This window comes from Nipponia nippon, unplaced genomic scaffold (assembly GCF_047370975.1).
Source record: "Nipponia nippon isolate SJK-2023a ecotype South Korea unplaced genomic scaffold, ASM4737097v1 scaffold_2, whole genome shotgun sequence".
Taxonomy (NCBI): Eukaryota; Metazoa; Chordata; class Aves; order Pelecaniformes; family Threskiornithidae; genus Nipponia; species Nipponia nippon.
Window position 1 is genome coordinate 60433533 of NW_028262336.1, and position 18527 is coordinate 60452059.

General features: G+C 43.6%; 1 protein-coding gene across 5 annotated transcripts in view; it reads right to left on the reverse strand.

Annotated features, from left to right (window-relative positions):
- Window positions 1-18527, reverse strand: part of AFF3 (ALF transcription elongation factor 3) — a 340331-nt gene that overhangs the window by 42288 nt on the left and 279516 nt on the right. For all 5 annotated transcript variants that reach the window (XM_087756127.1, XM_087756125.1, XM_087756126.1 and 2 more), the window contains exons 10-12: window positions 14511-14676; window positions 5190-6245; window positions 2504-2628 (exon numbers count right to left, since the gene is read on the reverse strand). In XM_087756127.1, the coding sequence (XP_087612253.1) occupies window positions 2504-2628; window positions 5190-6245; window positions 14511-14676 (1347 nt within the window). The remainder of the gene's footprint in view (window positions 1-2503; window positions 2629-5189; window positions 6246-14510; window positions 14677-18527) is intronic.

An 18527-nucleotide genomic window follows, 5' to 3' on the forward strand; every position in this document is an offset into this window, starting at 1 on the left:
GAAGAAAATATTTAGCTGAAAATCTTAAAGCAACACACACAAAATGAAAGTTTTTTTAAGGAGACAGTTTACATTAAGACTAAAACTGTGATTAAGGTCAGACAGACTATTTTAACACAATACCTTTCCCTGTCACATTCCCCTTTATTCAGCCTATTACTTTTTATGGACATTTCTCACGTCTTTATAGTTACTGTATCAGACAGTATACACTTAATGGAATCGCAAAAAAGAATATGGTACAAACTATACTTTATTTCTGCACATCATTTCAGGAACAGAGCTAATTAAATGTGCTTTTATCATACATTTGCCCATTTATCTGGCAAATCTTTAAAAACTAGCGGTGAAAGAAGCCATGAATTGTAATTCAGAACCTTTCCTCTTTCCCTCAGTGTAGTACCTTTAAAACACAACGTGAACTGTTTTGCTTTAATGATGAAATGCTTTAATTATGAAAGCAAGAATCAGGATGTGTAAGATGGACAACTGTGCCCTTCTTCTCCCCTAAGAAAAATAAGATCTTTAGCACTGTTTTGAATGTGCAGCCCAATGCTGTCATTTCTTTTCCTCTTTTCAAACATAAACCCATGCCTTGACTAGCCATGTTTATACATCACTGTCAAAGTGCAGGCCTAATGCATCCAAGAGAAGCCGTAGCTCTTTGGAAGTGTACCCAAGCCTCAAAGGCTTGGCCCAGAGCTTGTGAAGAGTAGCTGCAATTTCTAGTTGTGCTGCAGACCTTCTACATGGCCTTTGGCACTGAAAGGCCCACCTAAGTGTATTGCGAGCAGTCAAACTGCAGCAGGGCCCACCTAAGTGTATTGTGAGCAGTCAAACTGCAGCAGCACAATCATTTATACGGAGAAGCTGTGCAGAACAACCTGCAGTGAGCTCTGCTCTGAGCAGGCAGATTGTGACACCTGATGTAGACGCAAGATATTTGGGGTTTGACGTTTTTTTGACGCTGCAGCCTTTCTTGTCAATCAGGGCCTTGCTCAGTCCATGCCTCAGACTGTAATTCCACAGTAGAGAATGCTCATGTCTGAAGGTGGTTTTGCTCCTCTCTTTGCTACCAGCCCTGAGCTGTGCTGACAAAACTGTCTGTGTGGCTCTGCTGGGAGCTGAATAATAATAACCCGGACAAAAAAAAAAAATATCATGTCCTACAGTAGCATAAACCACAGAAACCTCTTGGAAGCAGGACAGACCAGGGAAGAAGTAGGAGGCAAATATACATTTAAGACTTTCTTCTTTGTTTCTTCAATGTACAGTTACTACCAGGAGTACTGAATATAATGTCAAGCAAAACACAAATTATTGTCCTGCTTCCAGAAAGCACAGAATTAACCCTATGACATAGCAAGCTATGACAGCCATGCTATTCTCTGAAAATGAATGCGACGTAAAACATATGACACTGTGGTAACAGGAATGGCATGCCTGCATGCAATCACCCACAGTAAAACAAACTGTTCTGTGTATTGTTTTCACTTTATGAAACATATGTGACATGTCAGGACAAAGAAATTGAATGCATATTTTTGAATAAGCACTATATATTATAGTTTTCTCCATGATTTTTTCCAGTATTAATGACAAGAATTGCTCAAACTCATCAGTGATGTGTACAACAGAAAAGCCTACTACCATAAATACAACTATTCTCTGATTTTAGCAGTTCCACCCCAAGAGATACCCTGATACTACCAGAAAATGATGGGTTTTTTTTGAATACTGATGACCAGCATGTACTAAGCAGCATGCAGCTCAACTCTGAAAAGATGCATGCCTAAGTTTGACTGCTGGAAGCCTCCAGAGAAACTCAGTATGATTGATCTGACATTGATAGGGGTCTGTGTGCATCAACCATGCCAGCAAATGCTAAATATTCATAATTTGTTTCATGCCCTGCATCCTTTGAAAATCTGATTGTTTTTAAAGTCCGAGTTCCTTGTCCTAAAATACCCAGTAATTACACAGAATAGATTGCTTGTAATCTCAAAAATATTGGATCTCAAATACGTTCTGGAATTGAGTATTGCAGGCATTGTTATGAATCTTTCTCAGTCTTTTCCATAGAGTTTATAGGTAATTGTATTTAAACCCAGACATACAGCCAAACTTTAAGTTTGAAACTCGTGACACTGTAAGGGAAGAAAAGGTTATAAGATGGTCGCCTATGTGAATTCGTACCTACAAGACAGTGTTTAGGAACATGTCTCGGACGATCACACTGCTCTAGCTATAATTACTCATTCCATGAGCCTCACACTTGAACTCACAACTTCGTTGTGCAATAGGACAAAAATGTGAGTATATAAATATGTCAGGAGCTGCTAACTTGTTCATTAAACCAGAAGAAAGGAGAATGCAGTGGGCAATTTTTCAACATAAAATGTGATAATTAAAAGATAAATCCTATTAAAGGAAAAAATAACACACGGCATTAAACTGCAACTAGTTGTATGACTCAGTGGTAAATAAGAAGGAAAATGCTTACCTATTTTCATTCATATTGCAGTGATTTGCTGTTGTGATGCTGTGGGCAGAGGCAGCTAATCGTGAAGAACCCTCTCTCTCTAAATGAGTCTTCTTGATGTCTCTGCACTCTTCCTCATTCTCACACTGAATGAAGAGAAAAATAATAATCTTGTAGGCTTTGGATTTACTACAGATTCAAAAGTATTTCAACAAGTCAGGGGCTGGTATTTTCTGGCATTTTGGTATTAATGATGACGCTTTCTTCGAGCATATACCTAACGTGGATCAGAGATGATTGGTCCATGTCTTAAAAAGCTAAAATCTGAAGAGGCAGTGTGTAAACAAAGGACTAGAATATAAAACCTGAATTGTTTCAACCACTTCCCCACTTGCACCTCGGGATATTTTTTCTTTATATTGCCCTCTTTGCCCATCTCCTGTGCGCTTTTCTCTTACCTAGTCCTCAACCTCATACTCCCCGTGTTTTCTTGGCATCAGTGACTATGCCTATACTAGTAAATACAGCAGATCAGCAACTGGCCCTGAGGTCAACCGGCATGGCACAGCTCGCACCCAATCTCGCTCTTCCTTCAGACCAGGCTATGCCACGTTCGGACTGCCTTTTGCGAAGGGACCTTAGTCTGTGCGGTCCTGAGTGAGAGTCCGACAGTGTTTGGAAGAACAGAAGTTGGCCCAGGCTAAAACCACGTTAGCAAGCATGCTAACAATTAAACAAAGAGGATGGATGACTATGTGCCACTGCTTGGGGCTGGACCCTGGCCCTATCTGACCTGTTAATATGAACATAGCCAGTGTTTCCTGCCACTATTTAATTTCCTCTTGTGTTCCTTAGGGTCTACCATTGTCTCCCAAAGGCACTGCTTTCCCAGCCTCCTACAAAGTCCATATCCTTTTCCACTTCTAACACTTCTCTAGTTGCCAGTGCTGGCTGAGTTTTACTTGTGAATTGTTGATTCTGCTGTATTTATTGCCTTGCTGCATGGTAACAACATTTCTTGTGTTATCCGCTGCCGCTATAGCTGCTGCTATGGGGTTAACATTGTAGCTTATACTCCACAGGAGTGAAGACCTTCTCACACCTCAGTGCTTAACCACCCTCCTCTGTCTCTATGTTGCCCATCTTGAGATCATGACAGAGGAGGAAGTAATAAGGACTTCTTTCTAATTTTGCAGTTATGCCTGATAATCCATTCTTATTAGTCTTATTCATAAAGTCTTTTGGGAAGGGGGATCACATATTGTGAGTTTGCATGGCAACTGTCCCATTGAGGGTCTCATTCCAGGCTGAGGGGCAATTTGCTACTCAAGTAATGCCTTGTATTTATTATATCACTAAAACCACCAACAACAGCAATACTTTAAGACAGAAGAGTAAAACATAATATGTGCCACAGAAAGTTGGATTAAGCATTTCTAGCGTGACTGCACTTATTTTGCTCTTCTATCGTGTCCTCCTGTTTCCTTCTGTGTGCACAGCCTGGCACTATCACACTGGCATCTCCTATGGCACTAAACATAAACCTTTTGCTTCTGCCACTCTTTCTTGGCCTGTTCCCCATCATTTTGTACTGTGCAATTACTTCCATGATACTTCCTAAAGAAAATGCAGACAAACGTATCTCAAAGCTTATCAGGGCTCTCTGTTCTGGCTCTACCAGTGGCCAGAACAGGGCTGCCACCTTTCAGATACTAAAAAAAGAACACAAAAATGAAAAAAGATAAAAAAAGGAAAGACTGCTTCAGATAAACTGTCCCCAAAAATATACAGATCAATCTGCACACTACAGTAGCTCAGAGGGCGACAGATGACCGCACAGTAAAACTGTGCAGAAATCGGACAGATGGCAATTCCAGTTCAGAGTGACTTTTGGGGTCAGATTAGTACAAACGGACCAGAAAGCCTCCTCAGTGGACAGCTGTGGCCGTGGGGTGGAGAGGGCTTTCTCCCTGGCACCACCAGCGGCTCAGAAAGCGTGTGGGAGAGGCAGGGCGGAGGGGTGGATGTGACTGGAGGGCTGTGCCCACCTGGCTGCTGTGATGGTGCTGCTGGGGAGCGGACAGCTAATGGACTACAATCCCACTTCTTACAGCTGTGTAAGAGCCCCAAGGCAAAAGGAGGCCACAGGGGTGTGAGGGAGGCAGGTTGCAGAGTCAGGCAGGTTCCAGGTCTCTGCAAGTGCATCCCCCATGAAGCCGGAACTCCCTGCTGGGACTGAAGTACTCGCCTCTTGTTGAAAGTCTGAGGGGTAGAAAGATGTTGCCTCTCCTTTTTTGGCACACACAGTGATACCGTGCAGACCGTGACAAGATAGCCATTTATATTCCCTTTGCTGACCTAAGCATCACCTCCAAATGCTCAGGTTTTGAGAGAAGCCTCAGGAGAGAATACTGTCCTACTAAAAGGCAGTGTCTTTGCTAAGGCATGGAAAGCCACATGCCAGCAGCAAACACCATCTCCAAGGGACTGTGATCCCTCATGGCCAGGAGTTTCACCACCTCCTGGGATGGCATCTCCCCTGGGGCTTGGCCGGTTTCTACGTGACGAGTGGGGACAAAGCTCAGCTCTGAAGCGCTGGTCCAGAGAAGACAGCACCATCGAGCACTGGATGCAGGCTCAAGTGATGCTTGCCTCCCACTTGCTGGAGGCCCCCCTACCCGCCCCGATCGGTCACCCCGAAGCTCACCTTGCGTTTCCTTCTAGATTTCGGTAAACCCTTCTCTGCGGGGGGGTCAGCACTACTACCCTGCGGGAGGCTGGCCGCCTGGTTTGCTCCGGCGCTCATGGCCAGCGGCTCTTCGGGCAAACGCTCTGGAATCCTGGACAAAAGAGCCAAGTCAATGTTGACCCACAGTGACTTTACCTCATCACTGTCTTTCAGAGGAGACAGGAGCTCATTCCTACCGAAAGGAACCAGGGTGTAAAACTGTTCCTCCAGCTCCTTTGCTATTTCACTACTAGTCCTGGCATTAATGGAGCCAAAGGCACTGCAGCCGCCGTGGGGTTTGCTGGCAGCACCGGTCCCCGTGTCCTTGGCGCGCGGCTCGGCCCCGGCCCCGGCCGCGGCCGGCACCTTGGGCAGTGGGCGCTCCTCCCGCTCCGACTCAGAGCCCGAGTCGGAGGAGGATGACGAAGACGAAGACTCGGTCTCAATGAACTCCTTGGATTTGGGTGCCGTTTTGCTCGGCCCCCGGGCCCGACGCTTCTCACCGGCTGCAGCTGAGCGGGGCTCCCGGCGGTGCCCTGCTCTGCAGCCGCTGCCGCTGCTGCTGCCGCCGGGCCGGGCCCTCGGCGCCTCGCCAGCAGTGCTTTCTGGAAAGCTGTGGTTCCCGGGGGGCTCCTCCGCACCGGGGCAGTGGGGGCCGTCCCCGGCAGAGGTCCTCTCGGCCCGCCGCGGTGCCTTCTTCCCTGCTGCCCGCCTCGGAGGCCCGCCGTCAGCAGCGGGAGGTGACTTTTGCCGGCTGCCCTTGCTGCCCGGCGCTTTGTTTGCAGTCCTGGGCCGTGGTCCGTCCCCAATGGCTGTGGCAGCGGTGGTGGTGGCGCGGCCCTCCCCACTGCGGTGCTCGGCTGGGCCGGCGGCCGGGGTCTTCTCGCTTTCCTGCCGGTCTGCCTTCACGCGGCCGTAGTAGGGATGGGCCTCCAGCGCCGGGCCGTCATGGTGGGTCAGGATGGGTGCTTTGTGCGGGGTGACTTTATTCAGCCACTTGTCCAGCTGCCACTTGTTGGACGAGGGTGGCTCAGGCTGAAAGGGAAACAGATGGCAACAAGCTTAGTGCCGAGACCCTGCTGCCCTCGTCCCAGGGCTCCCCCAGGGACACCGAAATGCCAGGCCCCTCCTGGTACTGCTGAGATTTTCCTCTGGTCAAGGAGCCACCCTCAAGCCGCGCCAACCCCCCGTCCCTGTGCAGCGGGACGGGAGACATGGGGAATGCTGCACAAGTAGGGATATTTTTGGTTTCTGAATGGGGTTGGGAAGGAGGATGGCTTCCGTGATTCATCATTTCTAAGGATGATTCACACAGTGCTACTGGCATCAGCTGTACTGGGAAATGCTCCCAGGTTTCTGAAGAGAAGAAAATATAATCGTGATAGGAAGGGAGGAAAACAAGGTAGTGTTATGGCTGAGGCTAAGGGAGGAGAGCTAGTAGGAAAGCTGAGGATATGTATTTTGTGTCCTGTGCCATCACAATAAACAGGAAAAGTATTTAAAAAGCATGCAAAGAGGCATGTAGTGGGGAGCTGGAGGGCTAACCAGGTGGTTCATGTAATCTGTCTGGTATTGACGTTATAATCCTGTGAGATCCCACAAACATTTGTTGTGTGGTAGTATTGTCAAGTGCTCATTTTGTGAGTATTGTGCAGCTGTTAGCTTTTCTCTTCGTTCTTGTCAAAACATGATCAACTTATAAGAGACCATGTAAAACATAATGGTGTTTGGACAGTGAAGAAGTGGGATAATTATGATTTCAAATGTAACCACAGCTCAGACAATGTTATTTCAGAACAATGTGCAAGTGTTTTCCAGTGCTTCTTGCAATCAGTAATTTGAATGTAACAAAATGAAGAGGAAAGGCAAAAAAACCCAAAAGAAATAAATGATGGCATAGATGGCCAGCCATAACCTAACGCTGCAGAAGCCAATGCGAAAAGTCTCCGCATTTCCTGAACTGGAACCAAAATTCGATCCACTAGGCTATTGCATATGAATAATCAAGAAGAGTGTCATGAGTCTAACATGAAATCCATAAATGCTCTGGAAGAAAATTTGCTCAAGAGAGAATATCCACAGTCTCTAACTTAAAAGAGTCTTTTACTTAACTCCTTATTTAAAGTAGGTGCGTGAGGGCAACACAGGTTTCCTGCATAGCCAAGGGTGTCTCCAGAATCACCCACTGAGGGTTGTATTCACTCTACATGGAGCAAAGGCTCCTAAAATAAGTAAAAAAGGTTAGACATCGTACTCATTATCGAGCTAGCCAGTACCTATGGGAAGTTTGCTGAATTGCCTTAAGTTTATTTTTTTTATTAAGCATACTCCGTAATATCTTACACGAAGAATTTCTTTCCTGAGCTGTAAATCTTGAAAATGGATGGGCAGTATTTCTTTTGGATGAAGATATATTTTTACAACTCTTAACTCTTTATCTGAAATAAACAGCATTTTTTTTTGATTGCTGCTGAAAATACAGATAGATTTGTTTGGTGCCATTCATTGTGCACTGAATTTACTAGATATACAATAAAAGGTTCACTATACATGGAAGTCTTTCTACTGTTCAGGTGTATTTAAGAAAAGGACATACATCAGAAGCATGTGGGGAAAAATATGCCTCTGCCCATAAGTATAGGTCAGAGTGAGGGCAGCTTGAAAGTTCAAAAAAAACTTCCAGCTTTTCTGTTACATCCCATTCTGTCTCTTTATGTACCTTGTAATTCTTGAAACCAGTGGTTCACAAAATATGGATTTCAAGGGATCACAGTAAACCAGCAGAAAACAGTGATTAACTGCTACAGTGTCATAACTTGGCAATGTGGTACTTTCCTACAGTGATATGTCTGCTATTTAAGCAGAATAACTACAGTCCCACCAACCTATAACCAACTATGAAGTCTAATAAAATGGTCAGCAATGTTGCCAGCTTTACTAATTTTGTCAGGAGTTTCAGGACACTCGTTATTTTTTCTTAAAGCCTCAGCTCTCAGAATCATGGCCTTAGAAGCACACATGGGGTTTATTTAAATAAAAATTCAAATCTCTGTGGCTGCTGAAAAACCCTTAAGAAGTGTCTGCTAAAAAAACCCTTTAAGATGCATCTGCTAAAAGTAAAAAGCCTGCAGCCCATAAGGTAAATTAAAAGAATCTAAATTTAAAAAATGGGAATTTAAAAACTTTATCACTATTTTGGGTCCTGATAAAATTTTGGAATATTTGAAACTGTCAGTGTACATGAGTGATGCCAATTCACTTTTGGACGTAATTTATTCAATTGACTACTCTAACCGAAAAGTACTGTCCTTTGAAATCACTTAAAAAAACAAGGTACCTTGCAAGACAACAAAATCATCACAGCTAAGAATGAAGAGCAGGCCTAGTAAAAAAAGTGATTGGGAAATTCACTTGAAAGTTTTTGCCCGTCCACTTTACATGCCTAACTGCAATTATTTGTGGGACAAAAAGAAAATCCCTAATTCTCCAGTCCACACCACCTCCCTGAGCAGGTCACATACCATTCTATGGAAGAAAAGTTAGTTTGCTCAAAGTCAGACATTTTCAGCAGCATGTAAGGATGGAAATATATATGAATATATATAGTTCCAGGGACCAATGCACCACAGATGTCCACATGTGCCAGGCTTCATTGAGAAACAGAAGGATGCGATACACTTCCTTAAAAATTGTGGGTGGATTCATCTGTACAACATAGACACCTATATCTGAGCTAGTTAACAAGTTCCTTCTCCGTCAGTGGACTACTCTTCTAGGGTGTGAAACATTCCCTCTTGAAATAGACATCTGAAATAGGCCAGATGAGCCGGGCCCTAAAAACGTCTATTCCTCTCCACCGACTGTAAAGGGGAAGCTGAGGTGATGAGCAGATGTAGGTATCTATGGTACATGTGTGCAAATTTAGGTGGGATGCCTCCCACACAGTGCATCTATATATCTCAGATCTCTTCAAGGCTACAAGTGCAACCAGAAGCACGAATGGCATGCATCCAAAAGAAACCGTTGTCAAAACATTATCCAGAAACACTTTCTGGGGTGAAGGGCTGTTAAACAATGTAAGTGTAATGGGGACCCATTTACCATGGTAAACTTGAAGCATGACACCACTTTCATTGAGAGATTAGAAAGCCTGTAACATGTGCATGTACTTAGCCCACTGCGGGGTAAGACTGAGCTATCAGCCATCCCTGCAGTATACTCAGCCTATTGTAAATCCACATACTAATTTACTCTTATGATAACTTGCTTGTGGCTGCCCTGCTATCAAAGATTTAATTCAGGGAAATCCCCATACAAATGTGGTGCCTTTTCATTGGATTTAAGGCATAGATGATGATGATGAGGATGATGATGAAGAAGATGATCATGATGAAGAAGATGATCATGATTGTTATTGCTACTACTACTTTATTGCTACTATTGGCACTGCTGCTAGCGCTTTATCAAATTAGAACTGGGGATTCCCATGTGTTAGGCATGGCGCACATATACTACTGTAAGAGGTGGTTCCTGCCACAAAGAGTTTTTCTGGAGGGAAGGGAGAATTTAGTTTGTAGTCATTGTCAAAAATAGTCCACAGGACAGCTAAAGGCCATAAATCCTATTTGCAAAGGCAAAGACAGTGTCTACAGTTGGTCTAGTGGTAAAATCCCCTTTTCTTCTGAGTATACCAGTCAAGAAATCGAGTCATGGCTATACTTAAGATGGGAAGCAAGAACTTTTTGGAAAACAAGAGAGATACAGAAAACATACCCCTCCTACCTCGCAACCCTAAAACTACAACTCTTCTTCCCCTGCCTCCCTAATGAAATCTATCAGTGAAGAAAGGCTGGTGAGGTGGCAGGAGCATGCTCACCAGTTAGCTCGTCTGTGAGATACACACATTCTTCCTATTTTCTGAGCTAAAGAGAAGAGACCCAATGCCACAAAACACCTGAGGGAACAGCAGGGATTCACAGGCAGTGGCTCCTCAGCCACTGGTACTGATGTCCAGGCACTTGAAGGACTTGAGGCTGGGGGATGAAGGGATTGAGAGCAGCCCTGAGGAGAAGGACTTGGGGGTACTGATAGACGAAAAGCTGGACATGACCCGGCAATGTGCTCTCGCAGCCCCGAAAGCCAACCATATCCTGGGCTGCATCAAAAGCAGCATGGCCAGCAGGCCGAGGGAGGTGATTCTGCCCCTCTACTCCGCTCTGATGAGGCCGCACCTGGAGTGCTGCGTCCAGCTCTGGGGTCCTCAGTACAAGAAGGACATGGAGCTGTTGGAGAGGATCCAGAGGGGGGCCATGAAAATGGTCAAAGGGCTGGAACACCTCTCCTATGAGGAAAGGCTGAGAGAGCTGGGGCTCTCTTCAGCCTGGGGAAGAGAAGGCTGCGGGGAGACCTTATTGCAGCCTTTCAATACTTAAAGGGGGCCTACAAGAAAGATGGGGATAGTCTTTTTAGCAAGGCCTGCTGCAACAGGACAAGGGGTAATGGTTTTAAACTAAAGGAGGGTAGATTTAGACTAAACACAAGAAAAAAATTTTTCATGATGAGGGTGGTGAAACACTGGAACGGGTTGCCCAGAGAGGTGGTAGATGCCCCATCCTTGGAAACATTCAAGGACAGGCTAGATGGGGCTCTGAGCAACTATGATCTAGTGGAAGATGGCCCTGCCAATTGCAGGGGGGATGGACTAGATGGCCTTTAAAGGTCCCTTCCATCCCAAAGCATTCTATGATTCTATGATGCACAGTGGCCAGGAGGTGGCTCTCTGCTGACGAGAGTGGAGGGTGGGGAAGAGCATAATACTACAAATCACTTCAGCTTTGACCTCTTCAGTCACGACGTGGGGACCTGAGATGAAGGAGTATATCCTGTGATGATGGAATAAGCATGGACAAAAAGTTTATGTGAATCCTTGAAAAAGAGGAAAAACCTTTAATGGTTGTGAACTAGTCACAAAAGCAGAGGCTGTAAAGGACATTGCAGCTGGTGCATGGGGCTGGCGGGGCCCAGGACAGGACACCTCTCTCTTCTGGCCTGGTTACTGTTGACTAGGCACTGATGCTTTGTCCCATGCGATGGCGTCTCCGCTTCCTTCCTGCCCATTCTCCCCTCTAGTCCTCCCTGCATAGTGGGAATTTCCGGTTGTCTAACCAGATTCAGCCTTATTAAAGGTCTGCAGGATAATTCAATGGAACAAAGAATAAACAAACAAACAAAATTCTTAGCTTTTGAAATGTAGCTCTTTCTATGGACTGGACACCCACGGTTTTTTTCTACCATCTGAAATAGTTGCAAGGACAAGACATCATTGTTTTCCAGAGTCCTCATTTATGACGTTAATTAAGGTCATGCAAAGAATTCATGACTTCAGCAAAGAAACAGGAGATAGAAGCTTCAGTCCCTTGTTCATAATTTCAGGTTTGGCAGTCCACAAAACTGTAACTACTCATATTAATGTCTGAGGCACCTTAATTTGTCCACATCACTGAAACCAGTCTGAATGTTGTCTCCTGTTCTAGCTCAGCCATTATTCTTAGTTTACTGCAGACATAAAGTGTAGACAGCTGAGCTAGTCACTACAGGCTCTAAATAGTCAATGGAAAGAAACAGACACTTTTAGGGTGCAATTCATCTAATCTATTTTATATGTATGCTTTCCAATGAGCTGCTTTTACACTCTAGGCAACTGCATTTAGATACCTGAGAACATCTCAAAGATCTCAAAATGAGATGAGGAAAAAATACAGAAGAAATGAAACAGCAACTGGATTTCTATATAACCTCAAATGCAGAAGACACACTGTCCTAGAAATAAAAATCTTGGAGTATATGCATATAATATCTCAGATTATGGGAAAAAAAAAGAATGAAGGCCTCATAATGTCTGCAGATTTCCAGATTAAGTTCCTTCCAACCTGGAAATATGGATTTCCTGCCCAGCATTGTGCCGGCGTACTCAAGTTCATTGTACCTGAATTTATCAGTTTATGCTAAAGCAAAAGTAAAGATGTATTTGCTTTTTATGTCTTATCCAATAGATGAAATTCATTTTAAGACTAGGATTAGAATTGAGTTCACTACGTAAATTTAGGTGGACAGGGTCTCCCTTTAAAGAGCTTCCAAGGACCTGTCTCTCTCCATTTACCGGGTAAGAACATGGCATATACTTTAGGAAGATGGCTTCACTGGGTGCATAAATGTAAGTTAAAGCATTAATGCAAAGCAGACATGACTTCCAGTCAGAGACGTCATGTAAGCATGTTTTGAACCAGTGCCATCAGTCATAATATGGGTCTTGGAAAGCACTGGCCCTTGGGGAAAGCACAGGTATCCTACTTCCCTGGGACACCTTGACCGTATCCATGTGTGGTCTCTCCCATATTCCGTCAAGGCGTGACTTATGAAAACCACTACAGCCGTCACATTTTTTGAGTCATTTACATTTTCGTATAAGCATGTTTCATACAGCATGTCCTAGAAGGCAAACCACACAAATATAATGCAAAGAGACAAGCAATCTGTTGGAGCAGTACAGCTGTTTCGTGACAATGATCACTGATAACTCAGGATCTGTACAAAAGTAGTTCCACAGATCTCGAGAGGATATGTATAAAACGCTTAAGAGGAGGCATTACCTCCACTTTTCCATGGCTCTCAGTCCCCTGCTTGACTTTATGAAATCCACAACCTGCCTCAGTTAATTAACTTCCCGCATTCCCTGAGGAATTGCTGCTCTCAGGTCCAAGCAGCACAGGTATCTGCCTCGAGAGTAAACACTCCTCCTTTCCTGGGTACTATGCTTCACCTCCTTTTATTTCATATTTCCTTCCCCCCACAATGGTTCCTTCTCTTTCTTCTCTTCGTCTCTGTTCTTCCACCTTCTGAGATCCCACAGGGAGAGGAGAGACCGAGCGCGAGACCTCTGCTCTAATTCCAGTGGCGAAGTAGGCAGAGAGAGAAAAGGTCTTAATGGGTCGGATGAGAGAGCTCAGAAGGGGAAATAAGACATGGGGTAGCACAGGGAGGGCAACAGGGAAGAGAGACTGGAAGGAAGAGAATAGAGACAAAAGGAAAGAGAACCAGAGAGAGAAATTTAGGAAAGGGACAAAGTGAGAGGAAAATTAACTGGAAATGGATCTGAAAGTACTGTGAAGGAAAGACAGAAAGGAAGATAAGTGTTAAATAAGGAACGAAAGTGACAGAACCTGAGAAAAATATATTAAGGATGTTTCTGTGAGTGCTGCATTTTGCCTGATAGGAAACATAGCCCCAAATAACTGAGCAAAAGATGAGGAAAGGCTTGCTGGTTATTCAGTACAATTTTTCAGGGTGAGAGAATAGGTGAGGCATAGTTTTGGCGGGAGGAGCCTGGTGATTAGATGCTTTATGTGGAGTAGGAAAATACACTGACTGTATTTCATGTGTATTTACAATCTTGCCACTAGATTTTTGAATATTTTTACATACATTAATGTGTGTGATGTGGCTGTGGAGTTTATGGTTTTATACTAAAGGTGTGTATGGACCAAAACATGTAAAAATGTCAATCCTGGTAGAAAAGCAGAGCAGAGAAAGCAGCCTTGTCCTGTCTGTTGAGCACTCTGCAGAGGTGAAAGCAGAAGGTGGCATAGCACTGGCAGCTTAATTGTAATTTGGCTAGGACTTGTCCACATGTGGATATTTTCAGTACTAGCTTTCCAGATGACAAGTTTGGGCTTAATGTTTTGCACCATGAGTAATTCAGTTTAGTCCATTTTGGAAGTGGATTAAAATAAATCACACAAAGGCAGCAGTAGCAGAGAATAATTCACCTAGAGAGTGAGGTGAGGGAAATGCATGAGTGAAGAACAACCGTTTTGCTTTAAAAATCCACCCTCAAACTGATTTTATAATAGCTTCCCTGTGTAGAGAAGCCTTTAGTTCCCTTGCAGTGCTGGGAGCCCACATCAGGATTTATGCACTAAGCAAGCCATTGCTATGGAGGCAGAGTTGCATAAAACTTCAAGCAAGCTGTGAGCCTTGCAAGGTGCTCCACTCATCTCCAATTTGAGGAAAATACCATGGGGTTATTTCTTTCTTCATTTTTGTTTCAAATGCTTTAATTTGCCCCAGGATCCCCTGCCACTTGCATTTCACAGCATGCCAGGATGGGGATCCCTGGGCTTTTCTCTTCCATTTTTTTGTGCATCTCCCCACAGCCTCCTTGCGTTGGCTTGGCTGGAAAAAGGTCTGAGTGGGTGTAATAATGGATTGCTGCCCTAAATCATAAAGAGCAGGAGCCCTTACCTCTGGGCTGGAGTAATGCGAGGGCTTGCTGCCGTCACTCTCGCTGGAGCTGCTTTCGCTCTCTGAGTCAGACTCTGAGCTGGTCTCGGATTCACTGGAGCTGCTGCTGCTTGACCCCTTGCTGGAGAGTCCCGAGGCTCGGGCGTTGGACTGCGGCACCACCAGGCTGCCAGCCCCACACACAGCCCATCGGGGAGCGGGGAGGGAAGAGAAGAAAACAAGAATATAAAAAACACATGTAAAAACCATGGCGTTTTTAGGGAGCATACCTACTATCTGAATGCCTGTGAGCTTGTCTCTGCTGCTAATGAACGGTGAAACGAGTTCAACTTTACATTATTATAATTGGGGGGAAAATATGGGGTTACCCTCATATCCATTTAAATCCATAGCCTTTGCCATCTCTTCTTCATCTGAGGGAGGGTGAAGTTTTCACTTCAACTTGTCTCTTTTCTCATTCAACAGACATTTTAGGATATATTAAAAATATCAAACGTTAAAAAAACAGAATATAGAAAGCAGTCTTACACTAATGAACACTCTGCACAGAGGTGAAAGCAGGAGATGAAAAAGGTGAACAGTTAAGAAACGGAGTTGAACTCCACAGTGCCAGTCATTTATAAGTAGTAATAGCAATAATGATAATAATAACAATAAGAATACATCCTCACTGGAGCTTCCGACCCCCATCTTTTGCTCTGCACACTTCTTCACCTACCCGTAAATGATGTGGTTACCTGTATATACCATCTCGATATTGAAAACTGCAAGATCTAGACTCTGATCCTGCACAAACTTGAAGAGCTCAGGCTTGTGTTTTTGCACATCAGCAGTGCAGTGCTGTCAGCAGAGCTACTTGCCTTCTTAAAAGTTATGTTTGCATGCAAGTGTTTGTATTATCAGGCCTGACAGCAGAAGAAATGTATACTTTCCTGAAATAGTTGACCATGCATATTAAAAATATCACAGTCATAAAGACTTGAGTGTGAAATGTCCTATTAAGTCATCCAGCTTATTCCCCAGGCGATGGAAGATTGTTCCCTATAGCAGGGTGCATTTTCTAGTGAGTTGTCCAATTTGATTTTAAATGACTTGAATGCAGCTTTTACTTTTACCCCTGGGAAACTTCTCTGCAAACTAACCCAAATTCCACTGTCAGAAATTTCTCCCTACATTCAACCTGAAGTTGCCCTTTTTAAATTTATTGTTGTTACTTATTATTTCATCCTATTACTAATAGTTACTATGATAAATTATCCTCCTCCCTTTTTGCTTTCACATATTTGCAGACTGTTTTCCTCCCCTACTTCAGTCATCTTTCAGACAAGGCCTTACACATTTACGTCTTCTGATCTTTCTTCATAAGTCATTATCTCCAGGGATATGGGATCATTTTTATGGCTCTTTTCTGAACTCATTCCAATTTGTCTATATCCCTCTGATAACAGGATGCCCAAAACAGAGTGCAGCATTATAGATGGGTTCTCACTAGAGCCCTACAATGAAAGGCTATTACCTTCCTGCTCCTTGGTGCGTTGCTTCTGTAAACATATACCTGAGCTGTGATGGAATATATAGTCCATTAACACTCCTACGTCTCTTTCAACACTGCTTTCTCCAGAATTCCTCCACTGATAGCTACATTTTAGATTATTTGCTTCCAGAGAGATTAGCTTGCTTTTTTTCTTCATACCAGATCTCATTTTCTTCTTTACTGCACATGCTTCTAGCTCCTTTTGATTTATTTCTCTGCCCTCGGAGGTGTCTGCAGCAACTTCTAATTTAGCATCAAATGCAAACTTAATTAAATGGTTATTCACTTCCTTTTCCAGATCATTAATGAGACTGTTAAATAAACCCCACATGAAACACACCGGTATCCTAATAACCATCTCTTCCCAACCCCATTCACCAGTGTTTACCATTACCCTTTTTTATGCCCCATCAGTCCAATATTGTGGCTAATGCAATGTGATCTTGGAGATGCATTTTGTGAGAAATAATATCTAATAATTAATTACAGTTCTGCTGTGTTGCACCTAATGAATTGTCTTTACCTGCTACCGGTGCATTTCATTCTGGAAAACTGGTACCTGACACCTGACAGAAGCCACATATGACAGGCAATTTCTGGGGCTTTGAAAAGAGGCCAGGCCATCAGAGATGCAGTTTCAACTCCATGATTCCCCGCAGCCGCACACTTCCTGGCCCTGCCCCTGCTTCCCCTAACATATGCCAACCTTTCCCCACTGGACCACCTGTCTTGCACAAGCCGGTACTCCCACCACATCGCCTGTACTTATAGCGTCCCCCTTGCCTTTTGCTAGGAAGCGGCACAGCTGCCCATGGCTTTCTTGCTCCAGAGAGTTTCTGGTTGCTTGGGGAATCGTGCTGCTGTTGGAGAGCTTTCTGCACCCTTTGAGGCACAGCGGGGCCAGGCGGTGCAGAAAACCTCACCTGTGATCTCACCTTACTAATTAAAGCAAGTAAAATAACTAGGAGAGGGAGGAGCCGACATCCATTTATATTTTTGACCTTTATTTCCATCCTTGTAACCATCAGGCGGTAGAGAGAGGCAACAGTAAAAGCTCATGCTCTAGCAGGACGGCTCCGTGCTACATGCACGTTTGCAGAAGTGCCTGCCAGCTCTTGGGAGGGAAGAGGTCTGTCATCATGCACAGGCATTAAACGTACCGATTACAATGAGTGCCTTTAAAAACTCACCCTCTGCTATTTTTGTTGTTATTCATGATGTCTCTTTGTCTAGCCAGGTAAGGTGTGGTAAATACAGGATTTTCAGGCAGCCATTTGTGTAACAGCACTAAGGCACAGAGGTGCCTGAAACAGAAACAGCCTATAAGCTTGTAAAAATTTTCCTTCCCGGAGAAGGAAAATGGATGTTTTGTGCACTGCTTTGGGACAATGCAGTTTTCCACTTGTACAGGTTGCCCAGTAAACTCTAGATATAAGTTGCTCACTTATATTAACAGATTACAGTGAATCCCTTGCTAGTAAAATAGTGAGAGCTACATAAAGGCCATTGTGAGTAGGTTTTCTGGTTTTGATTTTTTTTTCTTCTTTTTTTTTCTTAAGGGAATATGAAAAGGTAACTGCCTTTTCTGACAGTGTAGCTTAGGGAATGCTTTTGACAGTGTCCGACTCTGATGGATTTCCAGTCTTCTCCACAACATTGTGGCTGTTGCCTGAAAAGTTTTTCAACATCACAGAACATCTGCACATTTATGTCCTGCCCCTAGTGACTGTGGTTTTAATTTTTAAACCATCATTTTTGTTTGGCATTGACTGAAGTATTCAGAATTGCTATATAGGGGATGAGGGAGAAAAAAACCCCACAGTAATATTTCTTTCCTGTTGTGACATGAAATGTTTTTCTAGGCTGCTGAATAGAAATTGTTACTACAGCCATAGATATAAAATATAACTGTTGGACTCTTCACAAACATCTGGAAATCTATGTTTGCTGCTCTAATGGTAGCCAATATACTACAAAAATCTAACATTGCAATATTTTCCTATTTATGCTGATACTGTTGAAGTCTCCTGTCCCCCTTCTACCTTTTCCATTTTAAAATATAGCATATTCTTATAAGGATCCTCATTATATTACAGTGACCACGTGAAAACAGTTACATGTTTCTTCATGCATTCTTATTAAAAAATGACCATTATTTCAAATTGGTGACTTCCATTTTGGACTGTTCTTTCTAAAGTATGTAAGCAAGATCATGCCATCAAAATAAAAGACCAATTTGCATTTTAATGACTGTGGCACATAAGATTCATGCATATTTTGCTACTGGCTTATGCCCCAGAATTAATTACTACATCATAGAAATTATATTTTTATTTTAAGCAATTAAACAACAATTTGGGTAAGAAGCATTTTTCTTTAAAGCCCTTGATCAGAATATGCACTCTCTGACTTAAGAGAGAGAGTAAATACCTTGTAAGGTTGCCAGAAGTTCAGTAATAAGATCACTTAATAACCAAGACACC